We start from the raw sequence: 17,689 nt of genomic DNA on the forward strand, positions 1-17,689 counted from the left end.
ACAGGAATATATTACAGGAATTCTCAGTTTCAGTGACAATAGTCGAGTGAACATGCTTATTTTCGTAAGATTAACAATTAAAATGTTATTCAGTTTTCACTTAAATCAATGATTTGATGTATTCTTGAATTAGAGGTTAAAGGAGACCTAAAGTAGGGCTTCCAGGCAATGCCCTTGGACACTCTCCAACCCTAATCTAGATTTAATCAGTTGGTTGAAATCCATGTCGTGTTTTCTTCAACTGGGTTCGCAAAGAAAACCTAAAGAATAACAGCTCTACAGGAACAGGGTGAACAGGCCTGGCACAATTAATCTTTCTCCACGTTAATGGGAATGACGTGGTAGTCCGACCCAAGTATGGGGAACCTGACGCCAAAGACAGCACGTTGAAGAGGTCAGACTACTGCAGGCAGAAAGTGCAAACACAAAGGCTTTAGGTCTTCCACCTAAAGCCCTTCGGCCTAACACAGTTATGGAAAATTCCTTTCCTGTAAATACATTTTTATGTGTAATGTAACTGAATTAGAGTCAGGTAACGTTTCAGCCAATAGCAGAGTACAGTGACCAAAGAAATGTTTTGAGGACAGGGCTGTGCAGATAAAGCAGGTGACCAATGTAGACCAGAACTCCACAGCACAGCGCTACCAACAGGCTGAAGGCGCACAGTCCACTTAGAAGCACAGTCACTGTTGGGAACAGAAAGACACCAAGGGTTAGCAGCTATCAGACATAAGCAGTGATGCTAAACATGGGCCGCGGCCACTGCAGGTGACTGTGTCCTCCCACTGTCATCGGCCATTGCTGTGAGTAACCTGTGCTGTGATTGGCCGGTGTCATAACGCTATGGCTACTAGCACCGCCGTGACAACTCTCACAGACAGAAGCATACAACATGCGTCTCAGGCAAAAAACGTAATCTCTTAGTGTGTGTCGTTATCTCAGATACTGTACTCTTGTTGACGTCCGCAGGGCTGGTGAAGGCACAACGGGGCTTAGCGGGGACAGAGTGTGCGCCGAAGGCCATAGCCGGGGTTACAGTGACGCAATACTCCGCCCGTGGTTCCAGGTAGCGGACCACAGTGTCCCCGGTGACGGTGAGGCTGAACTGTAAAAAATTAAAATAAAAACGGAGAGATATTGGCTGCTGTGGTTTGATGTTCAGTGGAACAGAAACAGTGCTGTATCTGAGTGACCAGTTGAGAAGCACAGATGGGTTTGTAGGTTGGTGGAATGACTGGCCTTTGTTGCTTCAAGCATGTTAAAGTCTGTGCAAGGACATTCATGACCCTTTCTCATTGAAATATTAGTCCTAAAAACGAGTCGTTTTTCCATTCATGTTGCCTATAGAGAATCGCCCGGTCTCTTGAGAACTGACCACTGATAGTGAGATAGTGAGTTATGCCCTCCCATTTGTAAGTAAACCTAAATAACCTTGTACCCCCCTTGTACCATGTTGATGTTTTCAGAAAGTAAACAGTTCCACACCTGTTGCTGTTCAAGATAACCACCAATGATAGGTGGCAGAAAGAGGTCCCTTCCCTAATCTGTGTGGGCGTGCTTTTACTCAAAACAAAAAGCAGGCTTCTTTGAACACAGAGAAGCAAGGCTCCTGAGAGAAAACTGTGGGCAAAACCACAATAATCTATGTCTGCAGCTTGAGAGATAAACAACCGCAAGAGGAAGAATCTAAATGATTCCTATTATAAACAAATCTGATAGTTAAGGTTAGGGTATTGATAAGAAAATATCTGTTTTCATCAAAGAGATCGAGTGGCTGTGGCCACGTTCTCAGAGCTTTCTGTCTCTGGCAGGCGAATGTAGGCTGTGACTCTTCTCATGTCCTTACACTGTATGATGTACACTGCTCAAAACAGTTAAGGGAACATGTTATCATCACAGTATCATCACAGTATAACACCAAGTCAAATAAACATCAGGGATATCAATCTGTCAATTAGGAAGCAAACGTGATTGTGTATCAGTGTCAACTGTTTCAGTGCAAATGAAAGTGACAGCAGGTGGACAGGAGAGGCAACAGCAAGACAACCCCCAAAAAGGGAATGGTTTTTGCAGGTGGTGGCCACAGACAATTGCTCTCTCCTCATCCTTCCTGGCTGATTCCTCTCTAGTTACGCGTTTTGCTAGTGTCCTTGTCACTACTGGTAGCATGAGGTGGTACCTGTAGCCCATTCAGGTTCACAGGTCGTCCAGCTCCTGTGTTTGCTGTGTCTCTCTGATGGCAATTCCATCAAATAGAACTCTTTTTAAGGCAGGTAAGGCAGAGATCAAAATGCTCTTAATTACAATAACAGTTTATTATATAATATTTGCAAATAGAGACAGAAAGACATTAACACAAGAACGCTGAGAGTCTGTCTGAAGAACAGTTCAGAAAACCTCCTCCTTTTTGTATAGGTAAGAAAGTGTTACAACATCTGACATTTCATCAATACATGTTAATCTAGCCTAAACAAGTTAGTTTTATTCCTCTTTATCAGTTTCACTCTCCAGCCAAGGTTTCATCCAAATGCAGGTTGCCCACCTGCATTTTACAAATACCTCTTGACAATTGTCCACCATATCTTTATGAAGTTCCATTTCCTTGTTACGCAGGTCTTTTGACAGTTATTTTCTGCTCCCCATGGCTCAGTATCTAGCCTGCTCAGTGCATCCACATGAGAGCTAACAAACTCATTGACTATTTATACACAGACACTAATTGCACTTTAAAAAGCCACAGGCGTGGGAAATTCACCATTAATTGCCATTTTAGCCTGTGTGTGTCACCTTGTATCTGTAAAAAGGCCAAACATTCAAGGGTATGTCAACTTTTGATCAGGGCCATTTGAGAACATTTCTGTTATCAATATAATTTATTAAAAAGGAGCCAAGCAACTATGTGATAGTAAATGGCTTCATATGATCACTATGCCTAAATAAAAGACAGTTTTTTGCATGATCAGTCATATTTTCAAAATCAATGCCAGAATTTCACAATTTCTGCCAGGGTATGCAAACTTATGAGCACACCTGTATTTTGTTCATGGAGACCCGATGTGTGATTTAAGTGTTCCCTTCATTTTTTTAAGCAGTGTAGTAGGCCTTAGGTCAAACCCTTATGTGACAGGGCAAAGTGACTAGGACAGGAGCTCACCAGATTGGAGTATCAACTCCCCAGAATACCTTCTGCTTCAGATCCTGTCGCTCTTACAGAATATTAGCTCAAAGGTGTTACTAAACTCCCACACCAAATCATCAACAAAACCTGCACCCAAAATGGCTACTAAACTCCCACACCCAAAATGGTCAGTCCAAGTCAAGGACAGCGCGCGATTATGATCAAATCGGCCCGTAGATGCAGGTTAGAAAGACAAATAATTGATTGCCGCCCTCTGGCTGACAACGGAAAGATGTGTTTTTTCTGAACGCCTAAATCCCGTCCTACCTGAGATCCATCTCTAGTCCGGCGCACCTGACAGGTGAAACTCCTGTAGAAGAGCAGTTTCAGGGGGTGCTGCATGCCCTTCAATGTAGGCCAAGTGATGTTCAGACGCAGGCAGTTCCCACAACCCGACACAGACACCAGAGGAGGGCTAAACACCGCTGCGGCAGATTCAGGGGTCAGAGGTTAAAGTGCAAACAATACAGGTATGAATGGAACAAGGACCACTGTAACAGATTAGATTACAGAGGTCCATTTACAAACAAGGCTACACTAAACTAATGCTGTGACCTGCATTGGCATTTTGTAAGTTCTCTTTGGCAAGCAACAGTATTCACCAACGTTATGTCAAAAATGTGGTGGTGTCTCAGACACAGTGGGCATTCAACTGATTAACACAAGTTACTGGTGTACAGAGATAATTCCTAATACTGTTGATGGAGTTGACAAAATGTTTTCCTCAGAACACCATTCTGTAGCATTTTGTCTACTGGGCAGAATTCCAATGATCAGACATTCAACAGCCTCTTACTATCAGTCAGGGGGTTGAAGAACATAGAGAGCGTCCAGTTGGACTTTTGGCTTGGGGTGAAAGCCTGGACACGGGCCTGGTAGTGCATGAAGGAGTCCTTCCACGTGTTAGTGAGGTCACATGACTGGGTGGTCAACCCAGCACAGCGCTTTACCGTCCGCCACCTGAAATTCCTGGTGCAGGAACACCAACAATTAGTTTGAGAAGCAGAGAGAAAGCAACATTAAACAAAACAAAGGCCACATTGTGTCCACACTGCCGTACATTGACCATTGAAGTTATTCAGTATTTGCCGTTGAATAAAACATTTTTTTATAGGGCTGCGGTCCTTAAACCTGCCCTTGGGGATCAGATATTTCATGTTTTTGTTGTAGATGCGACGGACAGCCCCGTCATCTCCCGCTTTCCCTTTCCTCCACGAACACATCCCGGACTTGTCTTGTCTCTGATTATCACTCACAGCAGGTCCTAATTCAGTCTTCAGTATGTGTTTAAATGTTGCTCCTCTGCTCCCCTCATTTGTCTGTCATTGTTCCTTGTCTCTGCGTGTTTTGGGTCAGTCGTGAGTGTTTCGTTTTCTTTAAGTCTCTATTTTTGATTCAGTTAGTTTAAGTGCTCTGTCTTATTTTCTATTAAACTACAACATCGACTCTGCCACTCTGCCTGTGCCTGGTTCCTCCTCTCCACCACTATCATGACAGAAGTCCTATACTGAATAATTTGACTCACCTAATCAAGATCACAACTTAAAGTTGTGGACAACTGGATTACAACTTCATGTGTTAGAGGTTTATGAACCCCTGGAATGGCTTGATGGTTAAACAAGTAACTGAAACAACTGCTAGAGCGAACACCCCCCGGCTGACAAGGAGATGCGTTGTCATTAACTCCCTGGGCAACTCAGTCGACCCTACCTGAAATGAAAAGTGCTTATTCAGCGGCTACATTGTTAAGTAACAAGACCACATTGAACTTATAGTGTTGATGGGAGATTACTTGAGGCTGAACTGAACTGTGAAGTGTGAGTTGACAGGAGAGCCTTGACCAGGCAGCCAGATCAGTGTGTGCTCCAGGTTGAATGAGACTATGGATACATTGGTAGGAGCTGGGAGCATGGACACCACTGCAAAGCACGCACGCACACACACACGCACACGCACACGCACACACACACACACGAGAGAGAGGGGAAAAGAAAACAAAGCAAAATGTTTTAAGTTAAAGGCTAAAGGGATAAGAAAAGATTAACAGCAGAAGTTGGGCACACAGTAACATTTCCAGAAATGTACATTTCAAAGAGCAATTACAAATAACACAGATGCAGGAAAAACAAAATAGCCTACCCAGGGGTGTGCACAAAAGTAACAAGGTCAAAGGACTCATATTCCAGGTGCCTGATCAGGCGGAGGAGGACAGGTCCGGACGATTCTCTTTAGATTGCAATATGCTAGGGCTAGAAGCAGCTGGGGCTCATGTAATGGAGTAAGTTTCTTTTTCCTCCGAAGTCCTTCCCCGAGGTTTCCAACAGTCAAACCACACATCATACAGCTACATTGCCCCTCTTACTCACTCTGTCTGCATGTTTGAAGGGGACATCCAACACCAGATTGAAGATTTCTATTTGTAATCGTGTCAGTTTCTTTTTCATATATATATATATATATTATTATTATTATTTTTTTTTCTGTTTGTATTTAAATGTATGCTACTTTCATTGTCTCAGTTTGAAGTTGTAAGTACAGAATTTATGATTTAAAGCTTAATAATTTACAAAATTGAGTGTCCTCAACATTTCTGAATGTACATATCTACGTTCCTACTCTCACCTATGGTCATGAGCTTTGGGTCATGACCGAAAGGACAAGATCCCGGATACAGGCGGCCGAAATGAGCTTTCTCCGCAGGGTGGCTGGGCGATCCCTTAGAGATAGGGTGAGAAGCTCGGTCACCCGGGAGGAGCTCAGAGTAGAGCCCCTGCTCCTCCACATCGAGAGGGGTCAGCTGAGGTGGCTTGGGCATCTTTTTCGGATGCCTCCGGAACGCCTTCCTGGGAAGGTGTTCTGGTCCCGTCCCACCGGGAGGAGACCCCGGGGAAGACCTAGGACACGCTGGAGGGACTATGTCTCCCGGCTGGCCTGGGAACGCCTCGGTGTCCCCCCGGAAGAGCTAGAGGAAGTGTCTGGGGAGAGGGAAGTCTGGGCATCCCTGCTTAGACTGCTGCCCCCGCGACCCGGCCCCGGATAAGCGGAAGAAGATGGATGGATGGATGGACATATTAAAAAACTAAAACAGTACATCATTTTTAAATGTTTTACTTAAAAAATACATAATACACAATTTGTAACATAATACACAATTTGTAATATTACACTTTACAGTTTGGTTTTGGCAAATTTGAAATCTCAATCTCAAAAGACACCTGCACATAAAAAAAGAAAATATTTTAACCAGAACGCAACATTTCAAATTAACGTTGCCAGTAAACATTGAATTCACATCAATCGTGTGATTAAGGACAGAATACTGACATTTGATGGCTAAAAATATAACGGTCTCATTATAGATGAGACTCAAACAAAGGAAAGATCAATGAAGCCCATGGGAGGGTCATTTACCTCACTGAACCCCAGAGAAATGTGCCTGCATGTACAGTACGAAGTATGCATATTTCACACTACATTGAGGTAAAAAAAAAACTAATAATCAGAGTATAACGGTACGAGGGTCAACCCGCAATGTGTCACCGCCGTCGCACTTCATACAGTTTAGAAATGTTGTCATAGTGATAAAAACATTAAAAAAAATACATCAGACTTGAGTAACTACATTGTAACTCGGATGTTACAGTAAATAAAACATAACATACTGGATGTATATCCACTAATTAACAGTTTTGATCAGTGTGTGTGGTGATGACAGACTCCTCCTTCTATCCCACAGGCTCGGTGAACCACTGAGGTCTTCATTGCATTGGAGATTATGTTTCTGAAACTGAAAACAATAGCCAATACGGTCTGTGGCAACATGACCACAAAGTACTAGCCACCCCCTTGTCATTTTAGATCAAGGCTTTCTTATTCGAGTTAAGACATGAATATGACCTATGAGCAGATAATATTAGCACTCAATGTAACGTCTTTTTCATATAAAGAGCAAAGTGTAAACTTCAGAATGGCCTTAATGAACAAGGTGTTGACAGTTATCCTGTCTTTAAAAGACCAAAATTCCGGTTAGATGGTGCCTCCTGCATTGTCCCAGTCCTGACCAAAAGGTGCTTCCTGAAACACCTGCACAGTGATACTGAACCATGAATGTTTAATCCAAAAAAGGATGTGAAACAGAGGATCTGCTGGGAGCAAACACAGCATCTTTGGTCCATGTCAGTTGTCAATGACAGGGGTCAGCAGGAATCCAAACCCAGAATTCCAGTGATTTGTGCCTTGCTCACTGCTAAACAAATGGCACCAGTTATCAATATAGAGTTTCTTTTGACTAGTTTAGTTTGAAGCTAATGAGATCTGAGGGACACAGGTTAAAAAACAGAATACCATACACTGATCTCTAGATCAAAACAGTGCACCGAATGTCCACTAGTAGGCTCCTGGCGCTGCAAGCACCATTGTTCGACCAACTGATTTGTCTTTCATCGCCGCAAATAACACTGGCTCTCCTCTTCCATGTCAGCAGTGGAGACATGTGTCTGTGTGCTGACAGGTTCTGGGGCCCAGAACTCAACGACAGAGGGCAGGAAGGGGGTCGTTGGATCGGGGGAATCCCTCACGGAGGCGCCCTGTGGCTCTGGTCCCGCCACATCCACCAGCGGCCTCACCTCCTCACGACCACCCAGGGTGACAGAGAGCAGGCTGATTTCCAGGCAGCCCTCCTCCTCCTCCTCCATTGGAAGTAAGCCCTCCACCATCCCCGCAGATCTCTCCGAGGACAGACTGGACCTCGGGTCCAGGGCCTGTGAGCGGCCCCGGTCCAAATCCGGCAGACGGTTGTCAGACAGAGAGAGAGGGGAGAGGGGGCAGATGGACAGTGTCTCGCCGGGGGACGGAAGGTCCGCGGACGAGGAGGTGTGGTAGGACTTGTTAGGTCCAGAGGAGGAGGCGGAGGAGGAAAGAGAGTCACGAGAGGTCAGGGCTGCCTCAGTGCCTCTGCGTGTCTCGTACTCGGCTTCGCCGCTGCAACTGGTTCCCTCTGCCTCGGTCTCCACCTCGCTGTCGTCGCATCCCGACGGGGGCAACACCTGCACGGGGGAGAACCGTTCTTTGCAGTCAGGCTCCGGGAGATGGTGCTCCTGGTGTTTGATGGAGATCTGCAGAAAGGGGGTGGAGATGTTTGTTACTGTGATTAGGGGGTGGAGATGTTTGTTACTGTGATTAGGGGGTGAGTGGTCAGGCAGTATCATCTCAAAGTCACCACGGAAAACGCATAACTCATACCAGGGGAAAAAACCCAGAACACGCAGATGTTAATCACCACTGTGCATGTTCTTGCTTCACAGTGGAACAAATCAAACAGACAGGAAACAACCTAGATTTCATTAGCAGACTGTCAGGCTAGCCCGCACCCCACCCCGCCCCCACCCCATCTAAGACACACTCATGTGCGTTCTCATTTCACCCTGGTTCCTCACAAATGCTAACATCACACGTCGCCTTCCGCACATGTTCGAGTTAACAACGCTTATGCAAATGGGGGGGGATTTCCAGCATCACAACCCAAGTAAGAGACGGCAGACAGACTTCAGGGAAATGCTGCTTCTTCAACCCAAGTGAGCGAGGCAGGATGACGGTCGCCGTGGCAGCTGTCTGCAGCCACCTGCCCCATCTAACTACGGAACCGCGGCTCAACCACAGCGGATGTAGCGCCCAGGAAGCGTACGTTGTAGGGGTATTTTCATAAAATGTTGTTATTTCACATTAACCCGACGAAGAGTAGACCGAACGTCTCATGTGATCTCTTGCATATCAATTGGGTGTTCATGAAATATTTAACCAGGGCTCATATAATTTTCCCAAACAGTCCAATTGTCTTTGTATTTTTCCACATTTAATTGTTAAGAGAGACTGATGAAGAATAAGGTACACAGTTTGGATTTCTATGTGTGTCAAGGTCAACAGTTGTGCTCAGTTTTTCTTCTTACTATACTGATGTGACTGAGGAGCAACAGTTTATTTCATCTTGATGTCAGAATGACCTGTTGCTTGTCCTTGAATGCCTTGGGAGGATGTCTGAGCCCATAGATGAGGAAGCCCTTCGACTTCAGAGAATATGCTGAGGGAGCGAAACCCAGAGGGTTGTGAAAAACATTCATAGAAGATTCGAGAAGGATCCATCCAGAAATTAGCATAATGGGAGGACCTAATATCATTGTATAACCACAGTGTATAAAAATGTGTGTTTAAGGTTTGGAAGTTGGTTGTTCTGCAGATCAGCACGGCTTTAAGATGTCAAAGTCTACTTTTGGATTCGAATTCTAGTCTTTGCATCTTTTTTGTCTGGAAATCTGAAGTGTTTTCCACGACAACGTGTGCCGACACAACAAAGAGGCGGCCTGCGTGCAACACCTGCCAACATTTATTGTGTTCCGGCAGACACCAGTTTGAGCCGTGGGTCGACAGGCCCCCGAGCTGAGTTTTGTGATGTGATTTGGGCCGAGATGCGTCGCGTGCTACGAGTTGGCGCCCCCTTTTCCCAGACCGCTGCCCAATCCAATAGCCCAAACAAGCTCTTCCTTCCTGCTACCGAGCTTCTCTCAGGCCCCGCCCCTTCGGTCTTTGCACTGTACGCTCTTTGGGGGATTGTTAATGGAGCAGCCTGTAAAGCACTAAAGTAATTCCTACTGATCTACTAAACCAACACTGGGATGGACAGTAGCAAGGCAGGGTAGTTTATAGAATATACAGAACCAGTAAATCTCACCAGTACATCCGGAAGGGGTGGTTTCAAACAGATATATCCAGTGTGAAACAGCAGGGATACACAGAGAAACATCAAAACCACAGCCGCACATACTGCCACCAAAACCTCTTTTTCTGTGGAGAGACATTCAGCCAGAGAAAAGACCATTAGCATGTAACATTGGAGATCTAACATGTAGCACAACGAGTAGCATAGTTCCTGTTTATTATGCATTTTGTCAATGATGACTTGATTGAAACATGATTCTGCGTCTTCACCTCCCCCATTATCGACAGCCTATGGACATTCAATCTAAATTATAGACCCCTCCGCCCACTAATCAGTGTTTTCTGCAGACACCCAGCCACACTTGATAACTATGAAGACAAACTGCAACTATCACAGTGATTGGCAATGTCTCTACACCTAAACCATTAGACCACAAAGATTTGTCCTGCTCAACAAATGTGCCTGTGTAACTATTGAGATTTTATAGTACAACATTTGTACTCCCACTATATTGTTGTTCTCCATTAATTACAATAAACATTTATTCAGCCATTTTGTCTGCTTGCTTTGGCATCTGTTATGTTTGCTCACATTTTTGTCAATATACCATCTAATGCTGTGGAAGCCAACCTGACCTTTGTAAATTATTAACCTTGAACGGCTCACAAATGTATGTTATACTGAGTGACATTAAATGCCATTCCAATGTCGGGATAAAAAGTATTTCAAGACACCAAACCTCACTACAGTTCTGAATCCTCACAGTCTCGTAATAGAAGGCATGTTAACCCCCACACAATTATGCAGAAGGGGTGGACTAAACTTTGCTTTCGGGGTTTAGCTTTTGCCTTTTGATTTGAATAGCTCCTTCGATTCTGACAACTGGTAACGAATAGGGCCCGGTTTCCCAAAACACTAAGATGATCGTAAGATGCACGTAAGTGACTCGTTATTTTATAAGTGCGTTTCCCCGAAAGCATTGTTAATTAAGTGGCACGTAACATCGCAAGTTAATTAACGAGTGTTCGGGACCACTCATAAGTCCAACTTAACAGGCATTTTACCGTTTTTTTTATTCAACAGCGCCTCCCTCAACATGTGAGGAGTGACCCCAAACAGTTAATATCAAGGCAATAAAACGAATAAAACGTACAAAAACCATTTAGATTCAAACAAATTCGATAATAAGTGCATGACTGGATGTAAATGTAATTTAATGCAATTGGTCAACTGAGGATAAAGAAAAACGTACGTAAAACAAGAAATTGGCTAATTAAGAAAAAGTGTTCAAAATTAACCGATCACAAGTCTGAAATCACGCATCGTACTGGCACTTTATTTGATGTATAGGTGCTTGTGCCTCTACCTCGTCAAGAAGTACATTGGTTTCTTCAACTCAGAATGCATGTTTTCTCTTGGGTTCCATATGTATTCTAAACAATTAGAATAGATTTTTCCAACAATGCTTTATATTCCCAATCAATCATGTGGTGATTGCTATGTGATTTAAGTAACATATATTCTATATAGCTACCGGAGAAACTGATAATTGGATGTCACATGATCGATTTCCGGATATATCTTTTTTAATTGTCCACTCCACTGGTTGCAAATAACAGTTTCGTCCACCATAAATTTCACTACTTCTTCGAGTTTTACATTTTCTGACTGATGCCTAGTATAGTTGAATACATCGCCAGCGATATTATATGTTTTAATATAAGCAAGCAAGCTCTATTGAAATGCAGTAGGCTATATTTCAGAACGTAGTCACGCCATAATTCAATTCCAAGCCCCAAAGATGGCCTAATTCCATTCCAAACGGCTGTAGCGTGGTATTTACGATACACTTTATGAAGAGCGACCTACGTAGTGGTTTGGGCGTTAGGTCCATCGTAACAAAGTCCATCTGCTACGCTATCGGGAAAGCGGGCCTAGGTCTGAAAGTTTTAGTTTATAGTGTAAACACGCTTTAGACATAGAACATTTTACACACCACATCGTTCAGCTTTTACAACATTATACACAGTGAACTCTAAAGGCATTTGTACAGTGACACAGGGACATTTAGGGCTCGGGATTCACTGGATTTTACACTTAACATAAAAACACTTTGGATTTGACCCTTCACAATAACTATGATGTTAAAGTGCCAACTTGACATTAATGCACAATGTGTACATAGCCCCTCCATTTTAACAGAGACTGTTGGCTCCACAGCTCTCTCTTATTGGGCAGCTGTGTTTGTCTGCAGTGTTGTTGCACGCACAGGGGAGCTGTCGATGTCCAGGATTTACATTTGCACTTGGAGCCTGCTGCTGGTGTCGGACAGCATTTGGACAGAAGAACAAATAAACAACATGCCACCACTTCTGCAAAATATGGCGGAGGGATACTGTGTTTTGGGCCTGTATGGCTGCAACTGGCTCACTTGTCTTCATTGATGATGGGACAAAGACAGTAAACAAGTTGCAATAGCGACCAAGTGGTTTTTCCGAGGTGAAAGAGTCAACCACCCAAGTCCAATGGAGCACGCCTTTCACAAGCTGGGAGACTAAACTAATGGTAAGAAATGCCTTGGAGGCAAGCAATACTGGCCCGGCAGTGAACCACCAGGTGTCATGTCCATCGCCTTCTGGCAGAGGATATCTGGCCAAGTTAATCGGTCATAATACTTTTGGCACCCTAACATGGAGGGGACTATGTACAAAACATACTGCTACATCTAAATGGTTTATCTGACATGGATGAAAAAACCCTCAAACGTCAAGTTGACAGTCTGCACTTTAACCCCACACTCTAAATCACTCTAAATCGTCTAATAATTCCAAATCCAAAAGGTGCTGGAATACAATCCCGCCCGACTGAAAAAAGAAAATGTGTCACTGTCCATATACTTTGACCTGTGCATCTATGGTACCTGCAGTGGGGTTGGCAGAAGTGGAGGCACAGTGTGGTTGGCTGTAGGAAGAGTTCTTTGCGGTTCGCTCTTCATTGCCTAAGATCTGGACGGAGACACAGTACTGTCTGCCCGGGGCCAGGTCCTTCAGAACCTCTCCCTTCAGAGACTTGGTGTGCATGGTGTACTGGACACACAATGGAAACCAATCAAACCACGCTTGAACATACAGGAGAGACATAAAGCACAGCAGCAACAAAACCCAGCATCACAAATGAACAGACAGGCACCTGATGATGGTCTGGTACCTACAGTGCATCTTCATTAAAAAACATTTTTTTTAAAACACTGGCGACACTTCAGATCTTCAAAAGGCTGGGCCAGTCATGAGGAAGTGTGGGGAACACGGTGTATTTGAGGGACTCAGGCTGTACTCACCGCGCGACCCTTACTGGTGATTATGAGTGCGTAGGTGAATTTGTTATAAATGTCTTCCAGGGAACCAATGGGAGGCCTCAGGTCCACGCACAGTGTGCCATTACAGGCCCTCACGGTCACCTTGGGCGGGTCCAGGTAAGCTACAAGCCACACAGAGGGACAGAATGCACTTAAGCTCCTCTAAAGGCTCTGCTGATGGCAGGCGTGTTTTTGTAGAGCGGAGGCCATGCAGGCCTATGAGTGTTTAATAAGCATGCTCTGGCCTGCTCATCCTCAGAACACGACTCCGAAACGCTTTGACCCCTGCACACTTGATCCCCAACCCCCTGCTTTCCGCCAGAACCCCCGAAATGGATCGGCTGGCTTTCCTCTGGGCATGATTTTGGAAAAGTTGCGACTCACTGTTGTCAATGGGTAGAAATCCCTTGGGGTTTCCTATAGAATTTGATGATTGGTTCCCCAGCACAGCATACACTTGGTAGTAGTAGATGTTGTCTATTTCAGAGAAGTCCTTAGTCAGGTTGCACACCAGAGGGGACTGCACGTGTTCACAACCAGCAACTTCCTTCCAAGGCAATCCACTCCTGCAGGAGAAAAGGGGAGGGAAAGAGAAAGACAGAGGACACAGCTACTGTTCTTATTTTTCTCAGGAAAAACACTGAAATCACAGCAGGGAGATTTATGACATATTGCCATGAGAAAATGGTAGCCGGGACTGCAAACAAAGGTGTAAATAATGTAACAAACAATCACAGAGATGTACTTAAGCAATAACGCATAAGGTTGGCTGGACTATATACGGCTAAAATCTGTTCATACGCCCAACTCACTGCAGAAGGCCTGGACCCAGTGCTTAGTCGTGGTACATAGGCAATGTATCACAAACCCCAGAGAGGCCTTACTGCGATTATAAACTGGTTACCAATGCAACTAGAGCTGTAAAAAGAGATGTGATGTCACACCCATGGTAGAAGGTCTCATACACCACAGCTATCAGCAAATCAGAATTTGAACTATCCAGTTAATAATACATATTAGACTATGGTAGCCATTGAATACTCGTTGCTGATTGGCCAATAATCAGAGAGCTCTAACCTATTAAAAATGACTAATTGGAACTTGCTAATTTAAAAAATTTTTTTTTTACCCATAACAAGATCAGGGAGCAAGACAGAGAAACGAAAGAGTCACTCGGATCTTACCGGAAATCTTTAATCATCACCCGATAGTGCACCCCAGGTGGTGTTCCCAGGCCCGGAGCCCACGTCAGGAGATGGATGAAATGGTTGGAGGACAGATTCACATTGACTGGATCGGGCAGAGCACACGTCCCTGAGACAAACCATGACAGAAAGACGGGCAGTGTCAGGGCCTTCTGTGTCTTCCCTGCACACACACACACACACACACACGCATGCGCACGCACGCGCACACACACACACACACACACACACACACGCGCACACACAGACACAGACACGCTGTCACATGCCTGCAGCGTTATGTATGCCTACACAATGAACGTTGGCCACACCCTGTTTTAAACATTGCACTGGTTGGCCAGCTGAGTCCCCGCAGTTACTTTAGGGTGGGGTGGCACAATGAAATGACCCCCCCCCCTCCACCAACCACCAAAAAAAGAAAATCACAGTGGAACAAATAATTTGGTAAGTACAGGTACAAGACAAGCCCCGACCCGTGTCTCACCTGAAAGTGCCCGCAGCAACCAGATGAGTATCCAAATCAGGGGAGTCATGGCACCATGGCCACCGCGCCCTCACTGGCCTCAGCACTCAGACGACAGCATTACCACAGCGGTCTCACTTTCATGGAGACAAGGCTCCCACGTCGCCCCCGAGGGCCACCCCCTTCCAGCTGGGGGTGGGGCAGATGCATGGTCTCTTTGGGGGTGCTGGCGTTGGACGGCTGAACGTGTAGTCAGGGTTTATACTGTATTTGGGGTGGAAGTGTCTTGGATTCAGTGTGCATTGCTTCAAATACGTTCCATGAGAATTTATGATGAAAGAAATTAGAAATCTACGCAGAATGGATTATTTTCTTTTCACAAGAACACAAACATGACGGCTAGAAAATAATTAAGCCCTCTGCTAGGAGCAGGGTTTTATGCTGTATTTGCTGTATGCGGTATTATAACTGATTTTGTATTTCAAATTAAACACTGTAATTGCAAGGCTTTGTGTACAATTCATTATAAATATACTGACTGCAGCCAAAAGTTGTAGCCAAAGATATTTTGATGTTGTTTATAAGCAAATTCAAAGACACATTTAAAAAAAAAAAAAAAAAAAACTCATCCAAAGTAACCAAACACACTGTGGTTTTGTGGTATTCACGCACAGTGACGTTGTCTCTGTACTTCCGCCTTTAAGAGTTCTGATCAATGGAACTGCCATCACACAGTCTTTCATAGAAAAGCAGTTTGGTAAATCTGTCAGATTGCAAGGACATCTCCTGTGCACAGCCCTCTTCAGATCACCCCACAGATCTTCAATTGGATTAAGGTCTGGGCTCTGGCTGGGCCATTCCAAAACGTAATCTTCTTCTGGAGAAGCCATGCTTTTGTGGATTTGGATGTGTGCTTTGGGTCGTTGTCGTGCTGAAAGGTAAACTTTCTCTTCAGCTTTCTAACGGAAATGTTGTGCCAAAATTGCCTGGTATTTGGAACTGTTCATAATTCCCTCCTCCCTGACTAAGGCCCCGGATCCGGCTGAAGAAAAACAGCCCCAAAGCATGATGCTGCCACCACCATGCTTCACTGTGGGTATGGTGTTCTTTGGGTGATGTGCAGTGTTGTTTTTGTGCCAAACATACCTGTTGGAATTATGGCCAAAAGATCAACCGTGGTTTCATCAGACCATAACACATTTTCCCACATGCTTTTGGGGGACTTGATGTTTGTTTTTGCAAACTTCAACCGGGATTGGATGATTTTCTTTCTAAAAAAAGGCTTCCGTCTTGCCACCCTACCCCATTCTTATGAAGAATACGGGAGATTTTTGTCACATGTAGCACACAGCCAGTACTTGCCAGAAATTCCTGCAGTTCCTTTAATGTTGCTGTAGGCCTCTTGGAAGCCTCCCAGACCAGTTTTCTTCTAGTCTTTTCATAAATCTTTGAGGGACCTCCAGTTCTTGGTAATGTCTCTGTAGCGCCATATTTTCTCCACTTGATGATGACGGTCTTCACTGTGTTCCATGGTATATCTAATGCTTTGGAAATTATTTTGTACCCTTCTCCTGACTGATATCTTTCAACAATGAGATCCCTCAGATGCTTAAAAAGCTCTCTGCGGACCATGGCTTTTGCTCTGAGATGCAACTAAGAAAATGTCAGGAAAATCCTACTAGAACAGCTGAACTTTATTTGTGATTAATCATTCACTTTAAAAGATGACAGGTGTGTAATGACTATTTAACATGAGTTTGGTTAATTCAGAACACAGCCACATCCCCAGTTATAAGAGGGTGTACACACTTATGCAACCAGGTTATTGTAAGGGGCTTCGCTCCTATTGGTTTACCCTCTCTGCCAATAGGCAGTCACTGAAAATGTAAATATGCAAATAGCACCTCTCTAGGCCATCTGCCCCATGGCTACAAAAGATGTGCTCACACCCCAATCTGCCTCCCGTCATACCTTTCTTCACGAGAAAAGCAGTCAGAGACAGGTCAGGGCATGAACCCTATGGGTGACGCTCCACTCATAGAACTGGGGTTACGAAAGTAACCATCGTTCTATATCGTGAAGCTTTGCCCATAGGGGCCCATAGGGGACCTATTGGTTTAGGGCAAAGCGAGCAAGCCCAAGATGTACTCCCTGCCTGTCACCCACCTCACCAAAGAGATAAGTGCCAAACAGGACGGCCCAGGCGTGGAAACCACGACACAGAACCGCTTCCATCCTGCACCCACTAAGCACATACGGTTGCGTGCTGATCACAGCCCCCAAACTAATGTACACACAGCACCAACCCAACCGGTACCTCCTCAATCAGCCTCGACTGAAAAGAAGCGGCCAAGGCCAGCCCATAGAACACGCCGAGACCCGGACTCGGCGCACAAGGAGACGCTCCAGCACACAAAATGCGAGGGCCACACAACAAAGCGCACAGGTACCCCGGAGCAGCGGACGGACCCACGTCAATGGTGCCGACCCAGCAGCTCAACGGGCCCAATTCACACCCCAGACTCAGCCACACTGAGCACAGAGTGAGCCAACGTGCCTGTGGCCATGTCACGCAAGTAAACGGCGTACAAACGGCGACGGCGTCCCCCAAGACGCGGCGGCACAAATGTCCTCCACCCCCACGCCCCTAAACAGTGCGGTTGAGGCCCCGAACCCACTAGGCGTAGGAACACCACGTGACCTGTAGGCAAGATCAATCGCCTCACACAACCAGTGGGACAGACGCTGTTTCGACAACGTGACACACAAAGAGCCG

The 17,689-nt window shown here is 45.1% G+C and overlaps 1 protein-coding gene across 1 annotated transcript; it reads right to left on the reverse strand.

The window, feature by feature from the left end:
• Positions 1-492: 492 nt before the first annotated feature.
• On the reverse strand, positions 493-15,728 carry crfb2 (cytokine receptor family member b2). Its single transcript, XM_034288871.1, has 14 exons — positions 14,935-15,728; positions 14,430-14,613; positions 13,630-13,811; positions 13,228-13,367; positions 12,811-12,976; positions 9,903-10,015; positions 7,625-8,292; positions 5,545-5,549; positions 5,318-5,368; positions 4,971-5,097; positions 3,975-4,147; positions 3,446-3,603; positions 952-1,105; positions 493-686 (listed from the first exon to the last, which is right to left on the reverse strand). Exons 1-14 carry the CDS (start codon positions 14,981-14,983, stop codon positions 541-543), a joined length of 2,316 nt encoding a protein of 771 aa, XP_034144762.1. The 5' UTR covers positions 14,984-15,728; the 3' UTR covers positions 493-540.
• Between the last annotated feature and the right edge of the window lie 1,961 nt (positions 15,729-17,689).

This window comes from Esox lucius, chromosome 20 (assembly GCF_011004845.1).
Source record: "Esox lucius isolate fEsoLuc1 chromosome 20, fEsoLuc1.pri, whole genome shotgun sequence".
In the NCBI taxonomy this organism is placed as follows: Eukaryota; Metazoa; Chordata; class Actinopteri; order Esociformes; family Esocidae; genus Esox; species Esox lucius.